We start from the raw sequence: 14,934 nt of genomic DNA on the forward strand, positions 1-14,934 counted from the left end.
CCTCGTGACACATATATTCTATTACCTTCCCTATTGTCCTCGAAAGTCTCCTCTCTGCTTTTTACAGGTTTCTTTCTAGTTTAGGGGTGTTGCTCACACTTACTCCCACATGAGTCTGCCCATATAAAGACCTGAAGTTGGATTTGCATATGAGACAGAATGCACTGTACTGGTGTTTCTGGGTCTGGGTTAATTCAGTTAATGTAATATTTCCAGTCCCTTTCTTCTTCTTGCAAATTTCATACTTTCCTTATTCTTTGTGCCTGAATCTAATTGCAGTATATATATATATATATACACACACACACACACACACATACACACACACACACATTCAACAAGGCCGAATGTGAAATGAGATTAACATACTCATTTCAGTATGTTATAAAAGAATAAATCCTAAGAGGATCTATGAAGAGATACAAGTACAAAAATAACAACTGGATTCTTGAGTGCCAATATGTCACGTACCCTTGGAAAGCCCAGCTAAATCATGTATTGTTCCAACCATCCTGTGAGCAGGTGAAATCTCTGCTCTTAGGACTGTATCAAAATGGTGACTTAAGTCCAGTAAATTCTTTTGCATTTCCATGAAAGACATCAGCAGAAACGAAGGGAATTGTGTACGGTCAGCATCATGGAAGAAACAGTGAATCTTTCTTTTGCTGTGCATAACTTAGTCCACTGTGCTGTTGGAACACCGGTATTGCTCAGTTCACTCTTACTATATGCCTGCCCATGGTTCCCACTGAAGTCACTGAGGGACAGAGGGTCCTGGATACCAAGACCTAACAAGGCAATAATTTACAGGTCTTTCTTTTTCTTGTCCTTCACTTAAAGCTTTCGTAGATCCAATTCCAGCAACCTGACCTCTGCAAAATTTTAGAAGTCTGCTCAGGAAACCAGTCTTTGGGTATTGCATGCATGTGACATTGCTTATAGCTACCAAACCTAATAGGAACAATTCAGAACAAACTTGTGTGGCTGGAGTTTACTGCAATATACTGAATCTAAAAATATCTGGGTTAACTTCCCCTTAGTGTTTCTTTGTGATCAAGACATGCACATTTTCTTTAGGGATGCCTCTTTAGGGTTAGGGTGTTGTTATTGTTGTTGTTTTTGTAATTTTAAAAATTTATATTTTAAAGATATGCACCAAGACATGCAGAACTTTCCAAGGCTGTTCCTGTCTCTCATTGCCATTTCTTAGCTCTGACTTTTCCTTCCCTCTGGAGATTCCCAATTTATACATAGATGCCCTTAAGAATCCTATTAAATGTGGGTAAATTAATATACCCACACATTTGTGAAATGTCATTTTGCATGTTTCTAAGTTCAAATGAAGATGAAATTAACATTTAATGTATGATCTGGTCTTCGGGTCTCAGTGGTTTATTGAGCTCCTTTGCCACAGAGTCAAACTCGACTCGTACAGTTTAATGAACAGAGAATTGGATTAAGACTGGAGAAAATGGAGGTACTTTCCTTTTGAACTGGGACTCATTGAATAGAATGAAAGCTACCCCGGAGAAGATCGGACTGAGTGAGAGAATCTCTCAAAGCAAGAGGCTTCCTGTGGTGTGAGGGGACCCCTGCATCAAGTAGAGTCTGGCTTTGACCTTTAAAGTCCCCTCCAATTCCTGGCATCGGTGACATTCTCAGGGTTGATCTAGACAATTAACCTCCCTGTGCTTCACTTTCCTGTCTGTGAAATAACTTCCACACCTGTACACTTCCAAAGTGTATTCTAGGTTTAGCGAGCTATTTATGAGGTGTGTGGTCTACTGCAAAGGAGGCACAGTGTAGACAGAACAGAAAGTCTGCTATCATTTCAGGACACAGCATTTTTACACATCAGGGCGAATAGAAGGCACTTTCTTTTTTCCCCATATGCTCTACCTTATGCCACAGCTCCTCAATATATGCAGATCAGCATTTTCCTGTGTCATATTTAAGCACACAGAGAAGACAACCAGTGTGCTTAGAACTAGCCCTGTAAACATTCTTTCAGTGTTGGTGTGTGTATACACAGCCTAGATCACATTCGTATGAAACCAACTGGCTTTTCTCTAAAGCACTTTCACAGTTGTAGGTTTATTTTTGTTATCATTTTTATTGGCTATTCTCTGTATTTACATCTCAAATGTTATCCCCTTTTCCTCTTTCTCCCATCCCCCTCCCCATCCCCTTGCTTCCATGAAGGTGCCCCCACTCCCAGCCACCAATTGTGGGTTTCTTATCAAATGCCTGGGAGTAGGGACTGGAAGAGGCACTCCTGGTGTTACCTCAAAGCCATAAGTTCTGTCTTTGAATGTAAAGGCAATTTTAAGTGGGGCACAATAAACCCTCCCACAATCCCATTCAAATGCAGCAGCCATTTCTAACTGACCAAATTCATTTTAGTCTTCTCCCATTCTTTCAACATAAAAATGCCACTGAGTGGGACAGGGCGGTGCCCTCCAATAAGCCTCACTGGAGAAGCTGAAATATATCAGAAGAAGCTGTGGGTCATCCTTGGCTACAGAGCACACTACAATATATCTCCCAGTTTCAATGTACAGAGGTCAAAGTTCAATCTCCAGCATGATGAAAGAGTATGAGATAAAACCTATTGTCTCTATGGAAACCCTGGAAAGGACCTTGTAGACATCCTGAAGTTTTTGCTCACTAGTACATGGTTGTGCCTGCTTTAGAAGCAGATGTTCCTTATTATAGCCACACCAAAATCCATCAGATATCGGGCTGTCAGTCATGAAACAACACTGTCAAGCTAACCCATCCATGGTCAACTCTCTTCCCCTAATTGCCCCAGCAGCACTCATTGTATTTTATTGTGACATCTCTTCGGTCCCCATTGGTGGTGAACCTTCCTTTCTCATCTCTGACATGGATGTTTATGGAGAGTCAAGCTGAGATCAGAGTTTTATCTGCCACTCACTTGGATCTGCCTGGTCCACTCTGATCCATGTTTCCGTCTAAAATGTCTCTACCTTGCTGGCTAGAAAACCACCAAATTTCAGTGTAACAGCCACCATCAGCACACAGTCTTGGTTGAGTTAGTTAACTCAATCAGGTGGACATCCGAATGAGGAGGTTGGAAAGCTGAGAGATGCTCTCAAATCAATTTCTTTCTCCCAAAGTCATCATTTGTTTAACAAATATTCTTTTAACTAGCCATTACAGTGAAATGTAAAAGAATTGATGGGTCACTGAAAAATACTAATAGAAAGGAAAGCTCTCAGTAAACTTCCTCTCTTGTGAACTGAGAAAGCCTTGTAAAAATTGCAAATTCTGCATCATTTGCTCATGAAGGCAGAAAGACTTGGCCAGCCATGACTCTGGAAGGACAGGTGCTAAGTCATTGCCCTTCTCCCACTGGGATCTGTAATTTTTAAGCTCTGCACATCCCTCCTTCCCCAAAGCCAGTGCACCTACAGGCCCAGGGAGGGAGCTGTCACTTTCAAGCTTAGTGGTAAGCTTTTCACAAAGAGAAAATTATCCCAACTAGAAATTGACCAACGTCAGTGCTGCTCTTCTTCCTCTCTTGGCATGAAAATCCTTCTCTTCTGAAACAATTGTGAAAGTAGATGCTCACTGCATGCCCAGACAGAGAGTGATGATTTTACACTGACCTAAAGTTTGCTTCCCCTGTTTGCTTACACTCTGTGTACTGACATAGTAAGTCAGTAGGTTGGGCCATCCGTCCAATTGGTTGTTGTGAAATACAAAAGTTCCAGCAGGGTCTTTTACTTCAGGGAAAGAACCCTGTTGGGAATGAGAAGGCAGACCTGGTTTTAAGGCCTGAGCCTTCTATAGAATTGTCACTTCCAGCAAGTTATCCTGGCTTGATATAGGCACAGGTAACTCTAAGTATAAAATCAAGTGGCAACTGGTATTCCACTCAGCAACTGATACTCCCCAGTATGAGAACCTCCTTTAAAGGCCTTGAAACAGACACGTTTGTCTCAAAGAGTTTCACATAGGCTTAGGATCTAATGAGCATCCTTGAACCATTTTTCTTTTGAATGTGAATGAATGAAGTGGAAACTGATACCTGTCAACCTTAAATGCCAGCCAGGTCCTTCGAGGAAGATGCACTTCAGGGCTGGCATTCCATTCAGCAAAGAACAAAGGAACTGCTCCTCGAAGCATATAAAATATACTTTAAAATGTTTTCCCCATTTTGTTTAAAGGCCACACCACGCTCCCCTAAGTCGTCATGCTCAGGTTTTCAAAAGGACAAAAGGAAGAGAGAAAGAACAGTTGTGGCAGTAGAGCAGGAAGCAGGAAGAAGGGGAGAGAGGGAAGCCAGCCCCTGCTTCTGTTTTTCCTGCTCATCAAATCATTTTAAGCTTCTGTGTTCCCTCAGGACCAATAGCCTGTCTTTATAAGTCAGGGCAGAGACACGGAAAGATGGAGCATTAGACTCACAAATAGTTTTAATCTATGGTTCCTGCTAGCTATCCTTGTAGGCCTAAGGAAGTTATTTAATTGCTATGGGCCTTGGTTTCTGAATCTGAAATAATAAACATGATAACTCCCTTCATAGTGCTGGTATGTGATCTGACTAATGAAACAAATAACAAACGTGTGAGTGTTCCATTGCCACCTCCACCCCACCCCCACCTCATTCTTCGCTCTTGGTGATGGTTCAGAAAAAGACACCTAATAAGTTAAAAGAAAAAGGGAGTGTTTCAGTTTTGATTCTTGTCAGAACTGAAAGCCATGAGGGCCCAGGAAGACCACTGCTCTAATTTTGATTGCTATGAAAAGGCAGAGGTGCATGGAGAGCGTGCTCACTCCTGACAGGGTTCTACAACAACCCCCCCCCCTTCTCACCTCAATTTAACTCTGAAAATAGTGTCGTGATAAACTGGCTGCACTTCAGAATCAAACCTCATCTCTGGTCTGGGAAGCCATTCCAATGTAAGCTGAAATAAATGGAACTACCAAGTAGGGGGTAATAAAAAAAATAACAGGGAACAAAGCAAACGTCTCATGTCTAGAATCCATGCGGCACCCTGTATCATGTATAGCAGCACGATTTCCATATAATTTCCATCTGAACACTCATAAAGTTTAACACTCTCTGTTGATGACTTCTGTCTAACAAATCCTGAAGGCACCAAACTGCATACTTTTTTAAAGTCAATTTTCCAATGAGAGAGGAGGCCTGGAGAGAGAGAGAGAGAGGTAACAGCGTGCCATCTAGCAAACAGCCGTTAGCATCAGGGTCCTGTGATGGAGTGCTTCTGTGCATGTATGCCTTGCCCAATGATGAGCTTCTATTAGAGGAAAGTCTAACTCATCCCAACCTGTGGGAAAGCAAAGATTGCATCAATTTAGGCCACTGTGCACACTTTGTCGCAACTATCAGCAGTTACGTGTTACACCACACTCCGCTTTCACTAGCATACACACCAAAACCCGTATAGCACAATTTAACCGAATAAGGAATAAGCAAGCATGATTTTCAAGCACATCAGCAAAAGATATAATGAGCCTTTTACAAACAGCTTCTTGGGCCAGCACCAAAAGATTATACCAAGCAAACCAACTAATTAGCTGGTGAACAATATGCTACAAATAAATATTTGATGATATGTGTACATAACTTAGTAACCCCAAGAACTCCCTGGTTTTCATCGAGCTTCTTAAAGATAACAGGTGTTGGGAATGGAGAGACAGATAGGCACTGAAGAGAAGAGAGTTTCCTGCTCTTGCAGAGGACCAGAGTTACTACGTTCTCAGCCTTCAGGCAGTCAGCACACAACTGCCAGGAACTCCAGACCCAGGGTATCTGATGCCTTCTACTTCCCACCGCTGGCACTGGTCCATATACATGCACATGTGTGCACCCCTATAGTCACAGGAATACAATTTGTTAAGATACGTTCCTTGAGACAAGAACAGGTGCTGTTATCACTGAGTACCTCTAGAAACTTCAAGCAAGCTTTTGTTTATTGAAGTTTCATAGTCATAGACGTGATATGCTTCAGACTTGTTGGCTGAAAGGTAGAAAGGCCAACTGCATGCTAAAAGAAATTCAAATGCACTTGGAAACATTGTGCTTACAAGTCACACACACTCACAAATGGAAAGTACCACTGCAATCTACCAGAGCAGGAACAATGACAAATAGGAAGTCAATAGTGTAACCTTTAGGCTGGTGGCCGCTTGATACATTTTGGGAATGATCTACCCTGGATTGTAAATGGCAATAAATAACACAGATCCATCCTGTGCATGATTGGATGTCATTTTCCAGGTCTCATTCGTCTGCAAGAGCTCATCAAAGCTCCCTCCAGATACAACATTAAAATCAAAATCCGCCAGCTCCCCTCTGGGAATAAAGATGCCAAACCTCTGCTCAAGGAGATGAAGAAAGGCAAAGAGTTCTATGTGATATTTGATTGTTCGCACGAGACAGCTGCAGAAATTCTTAAGCAGGTAAGAGGTTTGGGGAGGGGGGTAGAAAGATAGGGAAGTGTATTTCATCTTTCTTTTTTAAATGTCATTCAGTTTTTATTTTCATTTGGTGCAGCCTAGCACAAATACCACAGTACAGAGTGGGCCAAAGATGAATTTTCAGACCCCTTTTAAGGACCCAATGGTATGATTGGTTCAGAGCTAACTGTGATGCGTATGTAATGCTTTCTATATGCATTTGCTTATATGGAGGTTTTATAAAAGGTGGCATTCTCTAAGAAAGGGAAAGATCTGCAGGCTTTTTCTCTTCTCCAAAGATCAAGGCACATTTCATGTGTGTAATACCTGACTTATATAGCAAGACCTCTGACCTATGCTGCCAGATTCTAATAGAGAAGTGCGTAGAGCAATCTCAGCCCATGGAAGATATTCCTCTTATTATGGACAATAAGCTGTGTTGCCTTCATCTCCAGAGAGTGTGGGTAGAAACAAGCAATTACAAAATTTTTCACAGATGAAAGATGTAAATAATAATAATAATAATAACAACAACAACAAAGTGAGAATTAATTTTCTGTGTGTGTTTGTCTAACACACAAGAAAGAAAATTCAGAATCTATGAAAGATAAAGCACTGATTCTAAGTCCTTACTGCAAAGTGACTCTAGTCCGAAGGGACTTGTGGCAACAGCTGGATAGATTTGAGGTAGTCATACTTTTGTACTATAGTGCTACAGTCAAGATTGTGGATTTTGGTCAGAACTACCTCTAGAAAATAAATAGGTGCATCTAGAAATACTAATCAGAAGTATTTCAAATAGAATCAGTAATAAAAAAATCAAAGAATTAAATCAGGAGGAAAGTGAGGAAATAATATGTGTAACCTTCATTCTTAAGTAAATATGTCATATAAGCCAATGTTGTGTCAATATTGAACACTAAACAAATTGTGCACCATGGTTAAAAACCCCACAGGTTGTTAATGAATCTCAACTTTATGACTGTACCATCAAACTTCCAATAAATGAGTGCAGTGGAATTTTGAAACACTAGAAAGTTGTTTCCTGGTACAGTCGTGTATGCTGGGTCTCCATGGTTCTCTGGCCCCTCACCTATCGAGTTCTGCATTAAAGCTGTGATTGCACCAGAAGTACATGCCCAAAAAACCAACCATTTGTCTGTATTATCCACTGCATGGTTGTACTAAACCATTCTACTTAGAACTGCCTAAAGTTTGGATACAGGTTGAGTGTGTTGCTCTGTTTCATGTATTGTGAGTCTGACCCTCCGTGTGGTATGTTTGAAGTAATGTAAACTTTGAAAAGTGGAATTTAGTGCTACATGGTTGGGTAACTGGGGTGCTGCCCTCAGAGGGGATTTATATAGTTCTTCTCGAACTGTGTCTAGTTCCTTTCCAAACGTGAGCTATATAAAACAGAACATCACTGCCTTTGGCTTCCTTGCCTTCCTATCTCATCATGTACCCCTGTGTTGTGATGATGCCTTCCAAGAAGCCTTCACCAGACTTCACACAAATGGAGCTGCCCAATAACAGACTACTGACTCCACATTTGTGTACTAAATAAATATCTATTTATTGAAGGTATCTAGGCATAGATGATTACTATGGCAACAGAAAGCAAAGTAATACAATCACAGACTATATATAAGTTCATGGTGGACTCACACATTGTTGTGAATGGAAAAAGGTAAAACTCTGCTAGGTTAATAGACCCATACACATGGCTCCCAACTCTGTTTAGCCAGGCTGCCAAATAGTGTCTGCAGGCAGATGGATGTCAGAGGCTATGAAATCACATTATCATGAAGAACTCTCTTTTGCAATGAACAGCCATTCTGAAGCAAGTTGCTAAAATTACCTAGGAAAAACACACTTGCTTCTGCTCTTCATTTGAATTTGGTATTAATAAATTTCCCCTTTAGTGTATGAAAACCACCACTGAGAACTCTCTCCTGGGTAAATCTGGCATCCTTTCTCTGTTCCCATTACTACCCTGCTCTTCCCTCCCCTTTGCCAAATTTTCTCACTTGTCAATACCTCTCAAGAGAAAAGGGGATTAAATGCAGGTATTTGACATTTATCTGAAAGCTTAAAAAAGAAGAGTCTAAACTTATTATTGGGCGTGCTAATCACTGAACAAAGTGATTATTTCTATTCATATTGAACAAGTACTATATGATGAGAATCTGAAAAGTTATTTTCCCCAAATTAGATGGAAATTCAAATGTCAAGACTTGATTAGACTAGAAAAGAGCACAGCTTTCTCATAAACATACTGTCTTGGCAAATTTCTGTAGTCACAGTTTCCCCTCCACAGCTGACAGGTCATCTGGGTTCCTCTGCCACCCCACCTTATCCATGAATTACTTTCCAGAAAGTGTCTTGATGTTTCAGAGTATGCCAGTTTCTTTTTCCTGTCTACTGTATCTCTTCCGTACTCCTTTGTCCCAAAGTCCTACTTCCCCCCTTCCCAGTGATCATTATACTCATACACCCGTGACTCTCGTCTGCTCTCGGAATGTTGGCTGACATCAGTCCATGAGGACAAGGAAGCAAAGATAATGAATGGAGAGGGTAGCAGTCCTGTGAGTTCTACACCAGGACCTGCTTCAGGGAGTAAGATCAACGCTACTTGGGATGATTCAAGGCTTATATCATTTGAGGGACAGGGAGTAGGATCATCTAGGATGGGCAAAGTTCACTGGCTGATGGCTTAGGGTACAGAATTACTTCATCAATACAGGGAAACATTTTAGAAATCTCAGATACTAGCTAAACACGTCCTTAACAGGAGAAAGGAGATGCTCCTGAAATCTAACTAAGGCTACATGACATTCTTCAGGTAGAGGCATGCATGTGGTTTTGAATTCCCCAGACAGACAAGGTCAGAAAAAAATGTCCTGCTAATGGAGTCTTCCATCCTGCTAATGGAGTCTTCTCTCCTGCTCTGAGCCCCAAAAAGCTCTATCGGGTCAGTGATGGACTTTGATCTTAATTAGCAAAGTTTTCCTACATTCACCTTTTCTCATGGAGTTATTCTTTGAAGAAGTGCCAGGCAGAAAATGGGTCTCTGTGATGTAGAGAAGAGTAGGAAGACCTTACGTGTAGAACTCAAACTTGTCCTCATTCCAGGTCAGGATTTCAGCAACCATCTCACTTAATGGCCTCAGTTCCCTGGCAGGATTAATAATATTTTCTATTCCAATTGAAAAATGAAGTTCAGATAGGATAATTTTATCTACAACATATATATATATACAACATACATATCTTCAGATATAATAATTTTATCAGCAACATACATATACAACATGCATTTGTACATAATCCATAATTGTATAATAGAATTATTGTATTGTTATTATAATGGAACAGTATTGTTATTATAATGTATTAATAATATAATACCTACAATACACACATATGCAGAATATAATACACAACACTACAACACTAAGTCTTGAGAGATGAGAGCCTGCATCTCTTTCAAACTTTTCTATAAGACTGCAGTCTCCAGTGATCTACACACCCACAGGAGAAGGGTATGAGGGTATCAGATAATAGTCTTGATTACTATGTATTCCTTATTACAAGGTAAGCACCAGAGGGATAGGACCTTTTCTCTTTTTACTTAAATCTGTATCACCTACTACGTTATGTCACAAAGTGGGTGTCTTGTGCACTGTTGAATCAGAAGTTCAGCACCAGGCACTGCGTTAGAAACAAATCTAAAAGGCAGACTTCATTTTGTCCTGAGAGTAAGAAATGAGAATGACAGTGAACCTCAGGCTCTAGTGCAGAAGAAAATCTAGCTGGGCACTTAGAAGAGGGTCCAATTAGCTTTTAACTCTTATGCAAAGGAGGCCCCTTCTGGCATCGTGGCCTGCATGGCCATGACGTTCAGAGGAGGAGGAAGCCCTGTTGGGGCTCCATTTAGCAGGTAAGCTGAAGTGGGAATCAGCCAGCTTCTTGAGCTGGAAAGCTGTCACAGGTGATCTTGAGCCTCTATTTCCAACTTAGGCAACCTACTGTATCCTTTACATGACTGAGTGCTTCAGTGTAGCCTTTACCCTGTAATGCTTCTTGCAACAGATAAATCATTAATGTATAACTGAGCCATAAAATATTTAGAATGAAATATTTTATACAATTTTATTGCATTTCCCCTCTCTTTTGGTTCACATTCAATTAACATAAAAACACTGTCACAAAGACAATGTTTTTTTTTTTTGTTTTGTTTTGTTTTTTTTTAATGCTTGGCTTCTCTGCTAAGGAGTAAGATGTCAATGCTGATTAATCAAATAATTTTGTGCATTGACTTTTGCCTTGTATGTATTGTGCCCACGGGTGGTAATGAGGGCAAACTGGTGATTAGACAAGGTTCTTGCCATCACAACGTCCCTCAGGACACAAAACGTCACTGCACTCAGCCAATGATGTAAGGATGCAAACCTGTGCCTTCTAAGAGATGTTGTCACTCTATCTGTTTTTCATAGCAGACATACAGGGTAGGTCAGAAGCCATGAGGATCACTGTTGCCAAATACCTGTTCTTTGCAAGGACCATGCTGAATGTACTTCATGGACCATTCCTTTGTTATAAGAACATTCTAAAGAAGAAATGAGGAGGAGGAAGATGAGAATTCTCTGGGCAAGGAAATGATCGCTCAGACAGACTGTGGGGCTGGGCTAGCATCACACAGTCACAAGCATTGAGATGGGGTTTGAAAGTTATCTAAGGCTTTAAACAAGCTACCAAGGTAATTCATTTCTGTTACTTATAAGATGCCAACTGATTATCAAAGTGATCGAATCAACAGTACATGTTGGGTTAGCCTCTATTTCTTATAAACAATTGTTTCATTTGATTCTCAGATACCCCGGCGTTTCTATATAGGAAGTCCACATATATAGCCCCATGACCAAGGAGAAACTGTGGTAGAGACCATAGGAAAAGTCACTTTGCATTTCAGCAGCTTTGAAACTTAAAGGAATTGGAAGCGCTACAGCAAAAATAATAGCATCACAACCATAAACCTCTGCTTGCCAGAGGAGGGTATAAGAAAACCCTGAAAACAAAGTCACAAAAAAACAAATCCATCTGATGCCTATAAACTGGTCTGAAACCATGAATTCACTTTGTAAACTAGAAAGGAACTGTATGTAAAACAGAACAGTAAGTAGAAACTTGGGCAATCTATTTTGGGCTCCTCTCCCTGAATAAATTAATAAATAACGTCTATGTACTTGGTGTTTCCTATTTGTCAACATGTACTATTCATTTGGCTAGAATTTCTTTTTATCTCCTTCAAATATCCTCACACTACAAGCGAGTGATGGCAGAACTGAAACTTTGGGCCTGGGCCTGAGGCCCTCATAGGGTAAGTTTTTAATAGCCTTCTGTATACATCCCAAGGATAAAATCTACTGGCTCCTCTTCAGATTCATCACCTCACCTACAAGCAAGATTATTGACTTCTAAGCTGACTACACATGTGTTTGACTTAGAGTATTCATATTTTCTCATGCTCATAGATTCTTTTACCAATGTTGAGATGTAAAGAATTTTCTCACTGTCTTTTACTTGTAGAACGTCTAAGAAATGGGGAATTAATTAATCAATATATTATCTTTTTAAGTTCCTCAATTCCTTTGATAATCTTTGAGCCAGCTAATTGATAAGTTCATTACTATGAATAAATTTTGACGACATAATCATGATGTATCTCAATTTACACTAACTGGATGATAATTTGTAGTATATTATATAATTATTATGACAGTACATTCTCATTCTAATTATGTTTCTCGTGGGCTGATATTAAAGTATGTTTACAGCCCCTGGGCATATAGTTAGTTTCAGTTATAGGGAACAGTTCACAGATATGAGTGTGACATTTAAACACAAGAATTAGTTGACCTTTATGGATGGCCAGCAATTTACTGAAAATGTACTCCATTCACCCATATTCATCTTATATAGGATATGCATTTCAAAATTCTCCAAATCCTCCAAAAAGTATCTTTAGCAGAAGACAAAAATGTGTTTCTACTTGAAATAGAAAGCAATAAAAATGCTATAGATATATTTCTATTTATACTTCTCAGAAATGTATTGATACTTCATTTCAGCTCAATCAAAATATGGCTTTAATAGAAGATAAAAATGTGTACTGATGTCTGAGGTAGATATAGTTTTGAAAGAATTATGTAAATTGTAGTTGTGTATATTGAGCCACATTTTAAGACTTTGGTAGGAACAGTGAACCTCAGCTCACTTTAGCATTGTAGAGATATGCCATTCCTGAATGTGCCTTTTTCTATGTTTAAAGGGGTAACATAACATCTCTCCAATTTTCAAATGAAGCATCAAGACTAAATAAGGGGGGGAATTATGTTGCTATTCAAAACACATCTGCTTCTTCGACACTCTACAAATGGAAGTTTTTACCAAAAAGTCCTCTCTTACAACTTCCCCACAACTTTTATCTAAACTCTGTCATCTGGGTTATCTTGTGACATATAATTTTACTTCTAGTCAGTTAGAACCTTTGAAGTGCTTTTTAAGCACCCAATACTACACTGTAATGGGAAAAAAATAAGGTACTTTTATAAACCCCAGCCTAATAAATAAGGTCATCACCTAGTAGAGAATCAAAAAAGTTGTTATTTTATGCCTTTATACATGAGAGGCAACTTTATATCATGCTGAAAAACACTAAATTTTACAGGGCAAATTTCTGTCTCATGAGGGTAAAGTCAGGTCTTCACAATAAATGAAGGCCCTAAAACATAACAAAGTTCAAAATGAAACTCAAACCAGGTTGATTGGAGAAAACTTGTTTTCTGATCATACCTTGCCCAACCGGTATACATGATAGTTCAGTTGTTAACCTTTACCCTAGCACCACTGATACTTTTAAAGTTCCTTGCTTCTTCTTAACGCCCCAGCCTACTAAGGACATTACTAGGCTATAGATATTTTAAGAGATCACTATTGAATGTCCATTCCCTATCTCCCATTTAAAAGGTTATCTTTATATGACTTTAAAGTATAGTTTTTAATACCACTTTTATGCAAAGTGCCTATCACAGAGAGCTTGTATGCCACATAACAGGTCCACGTTTTCACCCAAATTATATTAACTAATTGTCTTCTACTGTATGCTTTCTAAGACATTCCTTTACCTAAGAGTTCTGGCATTTTAGAGTATTTGTTTTTAGAGTCATGTCATTTTTCAAAGCTCTAGTCCCTCATCTTTGCCAGATTGCCTGTTCCAGTCCACCATCCATCCCTGCTCTGTACTCAAGCATCTGCATCCCTGAATAGCATGGTCTCATCTGTTGAGCACCCAAGTGAAGTAGTCTATCCCTTCCAGAATATTCTGTAAAGCTATCAGAAACATCACCTGTTGCAACTCCATTTATTAAAATCCATTAGCATCAGTCTCTCCTTGGAACATGCCACTAGAGACAGAAGTTTAAGAAAATGTTAAAACCCAGAGACACCCCGAGTATGCAGTGAGTGCTTTTTGGGGTATCTTTTTATTTTTTTCTCTCTATCTTGGAAGCAGGAAGAGACTGGGCTGACTTTGTAAATGGCATAATGCTGTTGTCAATTGGAAGCGAATATCTCTAGGGTCTCTTTGAATTTGATTTGTTTATTGGCACCCCCCCCCCATGCTGTTAGCATTTGCATGTAAATGGAAGGGAAGAAAAAAATTAGAGATCTACCAACTTCAAACAGAAAGTTTATTTTTCTCTTTGATGAATGTATTTGATGCTCACCTACAGGAAGCTGTGAGTTCTCCTGCACTGTAATCAAGGAGAGATTAGAAGAAGGCTGTTGCTTTCTGTCCTCACTCTGACACACACAGTACTTTAAAACCACAGAAGTCTCTTAGCAGTTCTGGAGGTTGAGTCTTGACTGAAGGTGGAAGCAGGCTGCTTTCCTCCAAGAGGCAGAGACAGGAGAGTACAGCTTGTTTTCATCATCCAACCTTTACCCTACATCTTGCTCCAAAACCCCACAGCACATCATTACTCAGCCTTTGCCTCTGAGTATCACTTTCAGCCTATGGCACTCTTCTTTCTACCATATGAAATTCCCTGTGTCCACACAGATAATTCACATTGACTACTTCAGCTCTAAATCGAACATCCTATAACATATACAGTCTCTTTGGCCATCCAAATGAGCACGTGAATGTGTGCTCAAGTCAGGATGTAGATACATGTACAAAACATCAGTCTATGTCAAAAGAAAATGGAATTCTTCCTAACTTCAGAGGCTTTGGGACCTACCACTATCTGCTCTATAATGCACTGTCCTCTAGAAATATAAGTTCATTCAATGTTGCAAAAACACAGCAAAAAATGTATTAAAAGATTAGGTCAGCTATTCCATCAATGATGGACAGTGCAGCCCATGTACCCTAAGAACTATTGCATTCAGAGAACTGTATAGATGGGACTGTAAGTATCA

General features: G+C 39.7%; 1 protein-coding gene across 12 annotated transcripts in view; it reads left to right on the forward strand.

The window, feature by feature from the left end:
• Positions 1–14,934, forward strand: part of GRIK1 (glutamate ionotropic receptor kainate type subunit 1) — a gene marked incomplete at both ends in the record, with an annotated part of 363,486 nt that overhangs the window by 239,394 nt on the left and 109,158 nt on the right. For all 12 annotated transcript variants that reach the window (XM_080918952.1, XM_080918957.1, XM_080918956.1 and 9 more), the window contains one exon: positions 6,269–6,450. In XM_080918952.1, the coding sequence (XP_080775078.1) occupies positions 6,269–6,450 (182 nt within the window). The remainder of the gene's footprint in view (positions 1–6,268; positions 6,451–14,934) is intronic.

The sequence above is a fragment of the Micromys minutus genome (genome assembly GCF_963924665.1).
Source record: "Micromys minutus genome assembly, chromosome: 7".
Classification (NCBI taxonomy): domain Eukaryota; kingdom Metazoa; phylum Chordata; class Mammalia; order Rodentia; family Muridae; genus Micromys; species Micromys minutus.